Source organism: Hypomesus nipponensis, chromosome 3 (assembly GCF_054491055.1).
Source record: "Hypomesus nipponensis isolate SF chromosome 3, ASM5449105v1, whole genome shotgun sequence".
In the NCBI taxonomy this organism is placed as follows: domain Eukaryota; kingdom Metazoa; phylum Chordata; class Actinopteri; order Osmeriformes; family Osmeridae; genus Hypomesus; species Hypomesus nipponensis.
In genome coordinates this window covers 14,057,636-14,070,307 of record NC_140363.1, presented here as the reverse complement: position 1 = coordinate 14,070,307, position 12,672 = coordinate 14,057,636, and the positions used below count along the sequence as shown (strand labels likewise).

General features: G+C 43.7%; 1 protein-coding gene across 1 annotated transcript; it reads right to left on the bottom strand.

Moving 5' to 3' along the window:
• Positions 1-8,022: 8,022 nt before the first annotated feature.
• On the bottom strand, positions 8,023-11,664 carry dlk1 (delta like non-canonical Notch ligand 1). The gene is made up of 6 exons (XM_084683396.1): positions 11,610-11,664; positions 11,314-11,377; positions 10,804-10,934; positions 9,838-9,979; positions 8,688-8,911; positions 8,023-8,603 (listed from the first exon to the last, which is right to left on the bottom strand). The coding sequence occupies exons 1-6, from the start codon at positions 11,662-11,664 to the stop codon at positions 8,023-8,025; spliced, it is 1,197 nt and encodes a 398-aa protein (XP_084539522.1).
• Between the last annotated feature and the right edge of the window lie 1,008 nt (positions 11,665-12,672).

Genomic DNA, 12,672 nt, shown 5'->3' with positions numbered 1-12,672 from the left:
TAAGTCGCTCAGTGTTGTGTGGGCCAATAGTGGGGATATTACATAGGACACCATCATTGGAGATGGCAGCCAACATGGTTATGTTGGCGCCCCTCTGTCCTGGAACTGCTATAGTGGCCCTGTGCCCAATGAGGTTCCTTCCACATCGCCTCACTTTGCAGAGATTGAAGCCGGCTTCATCAACATAAATTAAGACATGTGCCCCCTCAGCTTCAAGCTCCATTATTCTCAAAGTAAAAAAAGGCTAAATTACAATGAAAAGTGACTCCAGTTGTCTAACTGTATGATATGACAAGGCATTACAGTATACTGTAGTAATATTTCCCTACCTCCACATATTGGCATCTGGCCTCCTTCACAACGTCAGAGTTCCTTTAAAATTGAACTGTATAGAGCTACTTCATGGCCATATGGTTCCTTCTTAGGATGCGGTCAATGGTGGACACACTCACATTGTTGATGTTCCTAAACATGCCCTGATCTTCAATCACTGCTGCCCTGATTTCACGCAGCCTTATGGCATTGTTTGCCACAACCATGTTCACAACGGTTGCCTCCTGCTCAGCACTAAACATTCTCTCTCTACTACCAGAGAATGGTAGCCTTTGGATTCTATAAAGAATACATGTCATGGGAATGATGGAACAATTACATAAAGTATATCACTGAAGATATTTCTGTATTAAACTGTACAGCAACATTACATGTTTTCCTGTCGAAAAATTCTGACAATGGATGCGACAGTGATTTTGTTCGGAACAGGTTGGACTCTTTGTCCAGCCTCATAAGTGAAAGGCCGTGATTCATAACATGATCAATAACAGCTGCCTGAATGTCATCAGAAACCTGAGTCCTTCCAACTATACCTCCACCTCACACTCAAACTCGTCTTCTTCAGACTCCTCTTCCTCTGACCCCTCTACCTCTTCCTCTCACTCTCACCTGCCTTAGACCTCTTCCATCCATGTTGACAAAGACCAACACAGACGCTGCACCTTTTAAGGCCTGCAGACTAATCGCTAATTAAAGATGTGTATGAAGGAGTGCCAAACAGGTGCTTCAGTGCTTTCATACTGATATACGTTGTTTGTAATAGTTAGGAGCAGATGGTTTCTGTTTGGTTACCATATCTAAAACAATGGAGTTTGGACTGCTTGAATGACATCTGTGTTAACTGTTCTGCAAAAGGGTGAGGAGAATGTGTCAATCCAATGAATAAGGGTTAACACATTTGGAAGAGGAGTCTTCTGCTCTGCTGAGACAGTAATGATGAAAACCGAGTGGATCCAAGTTTCTTTAAGCAGGTCAAAGCAATCAAGAAAAACTGTAATGACTATAGTGATGAATTTCAGATTTTTTTTCACTCTCTCAAACCAGAGGTATTAAAGTTTACAAAGTTCATATTTAAAAAATTATTCAGCACATTCGAACAGCCACATTATTTCAGCACGACATATCACAGAAAGGTCTGTATGATATCCTATTTACTTTACTCACATTTTTCCTTCTGAGAACTTCACAGAGACCTCTTTTCTCTGCTAAATTGTCTCCCCGGGGGCTGAGACTGTTGACAGAGAAACCGCTTTACCTCAGATGATCTTCCAGCATGAGAGAACGGTAACACGCTCAGAGGAGCGTAGGAGGATGGGGGGAGGGGGGATTGGGAAAGGTGAGGTTGCTTTCAGAATGAGAGAAAGATAGATAAAGAGGAGACAATGTGAGAGAGAGAGAGACCCACCAAAAGAAACAATAGGGAGGGTGGAGGGCTTTCTAATTGGATAGAGAAAGTCTGTGATTTGCCTGCTGCTTGGATGAGAGCTTCTTTTCATAGACATACTTTCATTCTACGATTCTCAGAGGTGAGACCAGACCAGCACGGCCTACAGACAGGGTTGGCCCTCAGCATGATAATATTTTCAACACATGTTTAATTCAATATGTGAGTGTCCTCACATAACACTGCTTTCTAGGCAAGCACAACATACCCTATATAAACTTGGCTTTCACTGGAAACAAAGAGCTCATTCAGATGGCACTGCAGTTGCCTCACATTTTTTTCATTTCCAGAATTTCTGAGAAAAGTAAAGACCCCATTTCTCTTGAAAGGCCACATCAGACCGCATGCAACTCATCCCATCAGCGTCTATATTTATTCATGGTGACCGCCCCAGGAGTCCATCCGATTGGTCTTTGATCAGAGCCTCCACAACTGTGTCATCGGTCTGCTAGGAGCCGGCGCCAAACCTGCATGGCATTACCACTAAAACCACCTCTTCTCACTGATTTACACCTACAATCCTAAGTGGAGTATACTTGCATTTAATGAAAATGTATTCATTGAGAGCTTAATACAATTTTGTAACGTTGATCTTTTTCTACACAACTGGGGCCTCATGTATAAACATTGCGTACCCACAAAAAGCTTGCATACGCTGGTTTTCACGCTCACTTTGTGATGTATAAAGATTTACTTGACGTGAGAATGTGCGGGCCCTCACGGAAACTTTTGAGCAGACACTTTACATTTAGCTAAATCTCAAAGTGTTACAGGTTAAAAACAAGAAAGGGTACAAATAGTGACAGTCTTCCACTCCGCCGACTTTCTTTTGTCGCTAATACCTGATGACAGGCCGCCAAACAGGACACATTTTCTTGCGTCCACACTCGGTTGTCAGAACCTCGATCTCACAGTCAACGTATTTTTTGTTTGAATAAACTCAGCGGAATTTAACGTTCATTTTTGGTGAGGCGTTTATTTGAGGGTGGCGTTTATCCGAAGAAATACGGTAATTTAGACAAAGAAATGACCTCAGGAGTGCATTTACAGTCCATCGGCATATTAATTTATGGGAGGAGGCAAGGCGGGGTCAGTGGCTCGTTCACGTGCGGTCGATCTCACGTTGATTGTGATTTATAAAGGAAAGGTGTGCAGAACCTGGCGTACGACTGGTTTTATACATGTGAATATTTCTGTGCGTAGGTACTTTTTGAGTTTTGGCCGTACGCCATCTTCTGGTACGAAAGTTGCGCAATCCTTTATACCTGAGGCCCCTGGAGTGTACTTAAAATGTACTGTGTTTGGCTGCGTTTCAGAGCTTCTTAACGAATCTGGGAAACGCGGCCTCTGTCCGTTGACATACTTACTGACAACTTTGTAATAGATAAGTATGTTTGTAACTAAGTATACTTTAAGTGTACTATATTTGTGCTTGGGATGAGAGACAATGCATTGGCAAAAAAATTATATAGACAGTCTGCACAAGTTCAACTTAACTGGGACATTTCCAAGTACTGTACATAGTAGACAAATACAGCAAGTCCATGAGATGCATTAGAATTCAGTAACTGATTACAAGGTGATAAGGATAGGAATGAAGAAGGATATTGATGTGCTGTGCATCTAACCATGTGGCCAGAGTTCAAGTGTGTAAGTGTTTCTGTGTGTGTTTGTGTTGATGCACGTGTGTTTGTGAGGAAGAGTGAGAGGGAGAGACAGGACCATCTGGGTAAGCTCTAGAGTATACTCATAGTTTCCTGTCGAGGGGCCTTTGCAATGCCCCCCTCTAAGAACTCATCTGGTTCTCATCTGGTCCAGGCGGACATTGGGGTACCTGTGACCATGATGTATTAAAGTCATTCATGTGTAGGCCTACCCTTAAAAAAACACGCCCAAGAGAATTGCTTTTGAAGTTGGCCAGTTGCCACAAATAACGGTTGTCCCGTGTGGGTTTTCGGTGTGTGTTGTGTGTGTGTGTGTGTGTGTGTGGTGGAGGGGTTGGGGTGGAAGGTTCAGGGCTTTGGGGATGGGGGCCCGCTAGCCTACGTTTTACTTTATTACTGAAAGAACACAGGCCTGGAAATGGATCTGCTGAGAAAGCATTTTCAGTATTCTAGGTTGTCTTTGAAGCTAATGACCTATTTCTCTCTCCCTCGCTAACAAATTAAAGTTAGCCAAAATCTGCTACCTGCTGTGGATGTCCTTTAGACAGAGGCAGGGCCGTCTTAAAGGGACAGTGCACCACAATATCTTCTTACCTGTAATACTATTTATCCTTGTAGATGGTTTTGGTGTGAGTTGCAGAGTTTTGGAGATATATTGGCCGTAGAGATATCTGTCTTCTCTCGAATACAATGGAACTTCATTGGGAAAGTCTTGTATTCCCCCCCCCAAAAATTGAAAAAATCAACAGTAATGTATATTTCCAAAAATCAATGGCCGGTTATTTAAGACAATCTTTTTGTGAGCAGTTTCATGCAATAACTATTTCTACCGAACTACACACGCCAACTGAATCAACGGGCAGAAGGAAGCGTGCATCTACTCTTGGATGAGGCACATTTTTGTGACATTATAACATTTATTTCTTATGCATGGTTGAAGGAAAAGTATAACAATTCAAAGAATTTGAACACAATGCTTTGTTTAAAGTAGTTTACACTACACTATATCGAGGCATATTTTGTGCTCTTATCTGAATGAGCTGCACACACCTGCACATATTTTCAACCAAAGTGCTGAAATCTAATAGTTTGATTATCTGCCTAGGTTAATGTTAGTGTGTACAGACTAAATGAGACTTAGGTCAAAGGTACAGGGTTTCACAGCAGCAGCATTAAGACATTTTCACTAAGGCTGGACATTCCTGGATGCACTTCATGACAGTCTGAGCTGAGGGCTAGGGTTACTGCAGCGCAGGGAAACCTATCCTGCAGAAAAGGTTAAGGTTAAGACCCCAGATTGGGTTCACTCATTTCCAACAAAAACTCAGTGCTAGGGCAGGAGATATGTGTCCATTTATTTTGCATTTGATTTGAATTTATCTTTTAACCAGGTCAATTATTAACAAAATGATATTAAAAAACTGTAAACTAATACATCCGTTTACAATGGAATGCATGTAGATTTTTAACCAAATGTTATAATTTAAAGAATTATGTTTTTGGTTGTCACTAAACAGTACTGCTAAAATTAAATTCCTTAAATTAGTGAGCCTGATGAGTGACAGTGGTGCTGCTTTCTGTTATGGTGGATGGCTGACACCTACTGGGCATGCTCTGTCCCTGCAGGCTGACACCTACTGGGCATGCTCTGTCCTTGCAGGCTGACACCTACTGGGCATGCTCTGTCCTTGCAGGCTGACACCTACTGGGCATGCTCTGTCCTTGCAGGCTGACACCTACTGGGCATGCTCTGTCCCTGCAGGCTGACACCTACTGGGCATGCTCTGTCCTTGCAGGCTGACACCTACTGGGCATGCTCTGTCCCTGCAGGCTGACAGCTACTGGGCATGCTCTGTCCCTGCAGGCTGACAGCTACTGGGCATGCTTGGTCCCTGCAGCAACATTCAGCCTGAGCACCTGAGTTTTCAGGAGGACGGGTTGGGGTTGTGCACAAACACACAGTCTCTATCCTGCAATGTACCGAGCAAGTCTATAAAATGTCCTTTTAATTTGGCATGTCGAGACACTAGGGGCTTTTATGATATTCAGAGTCCCCGAGGTGCTAGAAAAGAGGGGTAGGTACATTAAAGACAGTCTTTCTTTCCAACTTTCCAGGGATCCCTGTATGCTGAGTCCTTGAGGTCTGGGGCACTGCTTCTTTCAGAGGGTATTGTGACTGTGTGCGAGGACTGTCAGCTACCAAAAAGTGCAATATGAATGTAATCAATTGTATTACAAATTTGGGACCGCCCCATTGGCTGAGCGTGTAGAGCATAAGCCAGATAGGCTAAGGCGCTGAAGGCTTTGATTTCCTGCATGTCTTTCTCTCTCTCTCTCTCTCTCTCTCTCTCTCTCTCTCTCTCTCTCTCTCTCTCTCTCTCTCTCTCTCTCTCTCTCTCTCTCTCTCGCTCTCCCTCCCTCCCTCCCTCCCTCCCTCCCTCCCTCCCTCCCTCCCTCCCTCCCTCCCTCCCTCCCTCCCTCCCTCCCTCCCTCCCTCCCTCCCTCCCTCCCTCCCTCCCTCCCTCCCTCCCTCCCTCCCTCCCTCCCTGCCTTCCCTGCAGCTCTTTCACTTCATTACATTTTGCAATTGTCAGAATTCAGCAACAGAACTCTTAGGCTGGCCCACATTATAACAGTGTTTACTCCATAGGGAATTCATGAAAATGTTGGCTAAGATGTTGCTAATATGATTCTATATAAATATGAATCCCTGCAAAATAAGTCCAATACATACCATACTGTAGAAATTGTATTCTATAGGGTGACTAAGCATTCAGACACAATGTTCTGTGGAGCAGCACTCAATGTAAAAACATTGCCATACGTGAGTCTAGATTAGACGCGAGTCTAACACTCAAGTGACAGAAAAAGACAAGCCATGAATTAATCAATGAGGAGCTAATTACAGTAGCAGATAAGTTTGGGTGCAAATATTGCTGAGCTTGTGACTTACCACATGGTGGAGACACAGACCGTGTAAAAAACTTTGCTTGCTGATTCAGAGTGGGCAGGGGAAGGGGATTGGGAACACACTGAGCTGCCTTAACACACATAGATACAAGCTAGTCTGGAGGTAAAGACCTTCCTCAAGTCACTGCTGTGACATGCAGCAGTATCAATCCACATTCCAGGGAACTCTCCCTTCCTTTGACCCAGGCTGGGACAGTCTGCGAGCGTTCAATCTCCATGAAACGGTGTGTTGCAGACCACTAAGGCAGACAGCTCAAGATAACATCTCAGCCGGCATGCTTTTCAGTTCACTTCACTTGTGTGAGCTGGGAAGATGTTCCTCTCTGTGAGGGCTTTAGCAGCTCTGGACCAGCAGCTCTATATGAACACAAGGGCCACGGTGCCAGACAGGAAGCTGCTGCTTGGCAGAGGTACAGTTACTAGAACAATGACCCAGGGTGTTGAAATATTGGGCAGATTTATTTTAAAGACTAATTGGAAACAATGCAGAAATCTGCTCACCAGGTACAGATGTTTCTATCATTTATTATGAAAGGCAATGGAAAAACACAGCAAAGGCAATATCCTATCGACGCATGAGTTCACTGTAATAAAGAAAGTAATCTTTCACTGTATATGAACAAACAGACTTTACTAATGAAACTCACATCCAAACTGCACATGTATATTATTTACTATACATTGTATGACTTTTGGAATATTATGTTCTTATGATCACTCATCATGTAGGTTATTTTCTTATGATTAATATTCCAGAATATCACCTTCACATTCTTCCTTCCTCAGCTTCTTCCTGAAAAGAGGCTGAGCTATAAACAACAGCCACACACATCCCAGAGAGAAGTGTTTGACCTCAAACATCCCATAATATCGCATGTGTCCTCAAACACATCCCATACAGTGGGACCGTTCTCAAAAATACAACAAGTCAAGAGGACTGCAGGAATCAGATAAAACACGTCTCTAAAGGAGAAAATGACAGTTAAATTAGAATCTGAATTACATTCCCAAAAGGGTAAATTATGAATGAAATGCAAAAATACAGTACAAAGTACAGTTAAAGCTTCAGCCCCGAAGGCTAAAGGATATCAAAGACAAACGAAGAACAAGAATAGATTCAAGACAAAGAATGTAGCTGCACTAACAGTACATCACACCACCCAACAACACTAACATCGTAATTAAGTTAACATCTCAAATAAAACAATACTGTCATGACTGAATACAGGCTTGATGAAATCCTGAAGCTCCACGTGTTTTGACGTTCATATATTCACCTCCAGTTCACCTTCAGAACCAGACAGGACCCTCCAACCTTCCAAGGGAACATTCTAGAGTCTAGTTTCCACAAAGGGCACAGTCCACAAAAATGCAGTATATCAGAATTCCATACACACTGTTGTGGAGTTTGGTGAAGTATTTCTAAATATATCACTGTAGCCATTCACCCTTTTCGAACCGTATCATCACTGAATACGTTTTAGTCTTTACATTCAAACACAGAGTCACACAGTGCTACTGCACTATTTAATTAATTCCAGGGCCACAATCTTCTGTCATTCAAAACACATTCAGGAGAAAAAGTGAAAAGGGAACCAGAGGGTCCAGGAGTCAAATGGAAGTGTAGTGTCTTCCAAAGCTGGTGAGTTTGATCTTCTCTGGCAGGATGATGTTGACCGAGTGTCCGCCCTCATCCCCCTCCCTCCCCACCTCCCTCAGCAGCTGCTCCCTCTGGTGGTGCACCAGCTGGCTGTAGCGAGCGTTGGCCAGCCACGCCTCGCAGCGGCCAAAGAACACGATGCCCGTGGTCCCCAGGATGACCAGGCAGGTGAGGAGACCCAGCAGGCCGAAGCAGAGCAGTTGTCCCTGGTTCACCAGGCCCCCTGAGCCCTGCACCCTCTCCCTCAGGGTGATCTTCAGCAGGTCCCTCTCCGGGGGACGCAGTAGCTTGTGGAAAGCATGGGCAGGGAGAGAGTAGTGCTGTGGGGGAAGAGGGAGGCCCTGGCCGTGACCCTGGGAATCTAAGGCTTGTCCGCCTGGCCTCTTAGCTTTCTTGGCCTTGTGCTGGTGGGTACATGTGGCTCCTGAGAACCCCGGTAGACAAACACAGTGGATGGTTCCGTCTGTGAGAGGTACGCAGCTGGCACCGTGAGCACAAGGCTGGCTGGCACAGGCAGAGACAGCTTCTGTGGCGGATGAGGATGTGGAGGAGCGTGAAGAGGAGGAAGAGGGCGGCGAGGAAGAAGAGGAAGGAAAGGAGGGGGAGGCGTCTGTGGAATTGCAGGTTGGTCCAGTAAATCCAGCAGTGCAAAAGCATCTGAATGTTTGGTTGTGGTTGTCTGTTATGCAGCTCCCTCCGTGGAGACAAGGGCTGGACTGGCAGCTGTCAGTGACACCCATCTCACAGAAGTCTCCGGAGAACCCAGTGGTACAGAGACAGGAGGGGGTGGCTGCCCAGCCCTCTGAGTCCCTACAAGAGCCTCCGTTCTGACAAGGAGAACTAAAGGACAGGGAGAAGCAGAGAGGGGAGGAGAGAGGAAGGAGGAGAGGCAAAAGAAGGGATAAAAAAGGAGAGAGAGAGTGAGACAGAGAGAAAAAAAGAAGGGAGAAAGAAGAAAGGGCGAGGACTGCTGCCTGCAATGATTTGTGACGCAAGAGAACATTCACAGTAGACCTTCACTGGAAAGGCTTTCATTGTGATACTCTCATTTGCATGGATGGGATGAACTGTATTCATAAAATGCAATAGTAAAACCAGTGATTCAGTAATAATTTTACCATCACAGTACTCACCATGAGAGAATTATAATTATTCGTCTGATCAATCGCGTTGTTATTAGGTAGAGATAAGGTTGTGACTGAAAGCTTAGGAGAGAACAGCCAATCATTTATTCCAGGGATTTATTCTAGCACCTCTCCCTGCTATCTTTCTTATAAACATATCTGCAAATTCACACCACGTTTCTGGAAGCTCGTTCTAACGCTGATTAATAGAACTTACACCGAGCTCCATGCTCAACAGAGATGGTGATTAAAAATTCCCAGAGGTCCACGGGCAGCTATCGCCGATGCTATAACAATCTAATTACAGGATTTAAATAGAACTGAAACAAAGATAGCATATTGAGCCAGGTGACTCAGTGGCCAGTGACAGAAAATAATTGGATTTCAGGTGGGACTTTCAGAGTCAATACCCCAGTGAGCCTAACAAAGTTCAACACAGCCAGGCTCAAAGGGGTCTGGCAGGTTAAGCCAGCCTTTCACTCCCTGGTGAACCATCAGCACAGGTTTGAAGGACAGGAGAGAGATTCCTGCACGGCCTCAGCATGTCTGTAATCTTGGTAAATGAGGCTTGACTCCAGGAGACTCCAGCCTAAACCTAATAAGAAAATTCTAATGAAAACATCAAATACTATAGGTCCTTACCTGTCAGTCAGACACAGGCTCTTTCTCAAGTGACAGTTGTCCCCTGCGTAGCCTGGTGGACACGCACATAAGTAACCCCCTTCTCCTGTCTCTATGCAAGTGGAATTACCAGAGCAGGGCTGGGACAAACACAGGTTGGTGTCTGAAAAATGCCGGTGAGGTTTTTATGATTAGTACTGTACCCAGATATGGTGCATGCAAACACACCGCACGCATACATACACTCAGGCAGACCTAAAGACATGCACGCACACACTCAAATGCAGACACACAGCATTTTATCACCCTGTCCGAGGTTAAATAAACAAACCGTCTACCTTTCTATCATAGACTTGTATTCATCCTCACACTCAGCCTCCTCAATAATGGTACTTTAAAATGAAAGATACTGTAGTTTGACAGGCTGAGTTTCGGAGGGAAAAGCTTTATCTTTCCTCCTTCCAAGATCCTTCCCTGTCTCTCTAATTTTTTCACTTGGCTTGAGATATAAAAGTAATATATATGCAGCATTAAAGATCAAAAAGTATCTCTGTGAGTCTAGTAACTGTAGCCTGAGAAAATTCCCCGGGCCAGCAGACTAACATTTAGAGGACACATCTTAATCTGACATTACAAGCAACCGACACATGTATAAATATACATGTAGAGGAACATCATCTATATTTAAGTGTACATATATTTAAGCATAAATATACTCTGTATATAATATACTGTATGAGAGAAAGGCTTTCAGTGACAGCTACACACATGGCCCCACAAACAAATTGTGTCCATATATATAGCTACGGCATAAGTAGCACAAATATACTGTATATACTGCTTAAACAGTTCATGTGCAAATCCTTAATAGTGATTTAGGTCTTCAAATTATTTTTGTTTTCAGCAACCTCTCAGCTTGTAAGCATCCTCTCTCACACAACACAGCATTTCCCCTCAAGCCCTAGAGGTCATTCAGAAGGAACTTACTCTGGTCACACAGGCTTCCTACCCAGCCATCCTCACACACACACTGCCAGGCATGCTGGCAGGAGCCATGCAAGCAGCCGGGGAAGGGAACACACTGGTTGCAGATGGCACCTTGCCAGCCTGGATGGCACCTGAAAACAACACAAAGGAGCCATGGCTGATCTTGAGCTGGACCGCTCCGCTGGGAACCCATGGTACAGGTGTCAGGGCCTAGATTATCCTCGATTTTAAAATTAAGTTAGGATTTCAGACATAATCAATCGGTTGGGAAGCATGAGATTGAGAATGTGTGATGTCTATTCCTGTATCTCCAAACCTTGACAGAAGAGTGTTATTCAAATTACATAAATGTGACAATAAAATTAAATGAAAGGTTTCAGTATTTCATTGGATGGAAATATACCTTCAATGTTGAGTTACAAATTACAAACTAACCCAGCAGAGCGTTAAAAACTAGGCTAGGCACAGGATCAACTGTATGAACATCAAGATGAATGACAGTCTTTGTACCTGCATTCCCCTGGTTTTTCACAGTACCCGTTCTCTAGGTTGCACCCTGCACTGCATTCAAAACCTTTTAACATGACAGAAACAAAAAACGAACAAAAAAAGAAGGAACATCAACATTGTTTTTAAAATGTCAAATCCATTACTATGTGCTAATTAGCCAATATTAGCAGAAGCCTCAAGGGGATAATGTTTAAAATGTTAATGTTTAATTTTAGGCGAAATGTTCCAATAACTACATATTTCACTAATTATAAAGTCAACGAATACATACATCCCCCCGTTCCTTGTTAGCCTACCTTTGGCGATTCCAACAGTCACGCACAGAAATAAGCACCACGTCGACAGGCACATCCTAATTTCCAGATAAAACCGTATTTTCTGCAAAATGGTAAAAATTTGTGGAGTCGTTAGTCTATTTTTGTCAGCAATCAATGGATTATTTTATAGCTACTGCGCTCAGTGTGTCCGGTCCATAGTCTCGAAGAACAGGTTGACGTTTTTCAAAAGTTGATGCAGGTATACCCTACCATGTTTGCACTGCTGCAGGTACCATAATTATGCCTGGATTCAACATCGCACCTGAAACCAATGTCCGCTTCTATAAGAATGCGCTCTTCTGAGTCGTGCACTCATAAAGCATGTAGGCTAACCGTTACGCACAGCACAGACACAAAAGGAAAATTGGTATGGCAAAACTCCAGGTTTCCATGGATAAAGAAATAACTTTGGGAAAATAAACAATAATTAGCGCCTTACCTATGTTGCGTCGTTGTTTCGCTTTTCGCCGAGGTAGGTCATTCTGCGTTTGTGAAAGAATTTCCACGTGGTACCACAGAATTTATTGAACAAACACATTGGAAGCTTTTTCGGTGAGGAGATCATTTATTGTGTGTGTGTGAAGAGACTGCATCGTCGTGGTCCCCGTGCAACGCTCCTCCCACCTTATTTAGGGAGAGGAGCTGTCCAGCGGTCTGACCCCCTGAAACACAAGGAGAAAATAGCCGGGCACAACCATGCGCACCTCTTATGTAAAGGGAATGTTTCCCACAAGGAAAGGTCACTCTGGCTTACACATTCACTGGAATCATTCCTATACCCTGTGTTCATAATCATTGTATGTAATGCAATGCAGACAGAGCCCCAAAACATTGTCAATTCAGTCTAATTCATTTGTTTAATTATTTCAGTAACCTGTATTAAAAATATTGTTGATAAATTTGCATTTGATATATGCATATATATTTTCCTTTGTTATTCTACTTGTGTTTTCATCTGTTCCCTGCCAGCTACTGCAGTTTTATTTCCATGTCTGGCCAATGCTGTAGTGTGGCACTGTCTAACGGCCTAATTACACCTCTG

Coding starts and splice junctions, on each gene's coding strand:
- dlk1 (XM_084683396.1), bottom strand. CDS start 11,664: ATGTGCCTGTCGACGTGGTGCTTATTTCTGTGCGTGACTGTTGGAATC. Junction 8,912..9,837: donor AGCCTGTGTCTGACTGACAG/GTAAGGACCTAT, acceptor CCTGTCCTTTAG/TTCTCCTTGTCAGAACGGAG. Junction 8,604..8,687: donor TACTGGACCAACCTGCAATT/CCACAGACGCCT, acceptor CATCCTCATCCG/CCACAGAAGCTGTCTCTGCC.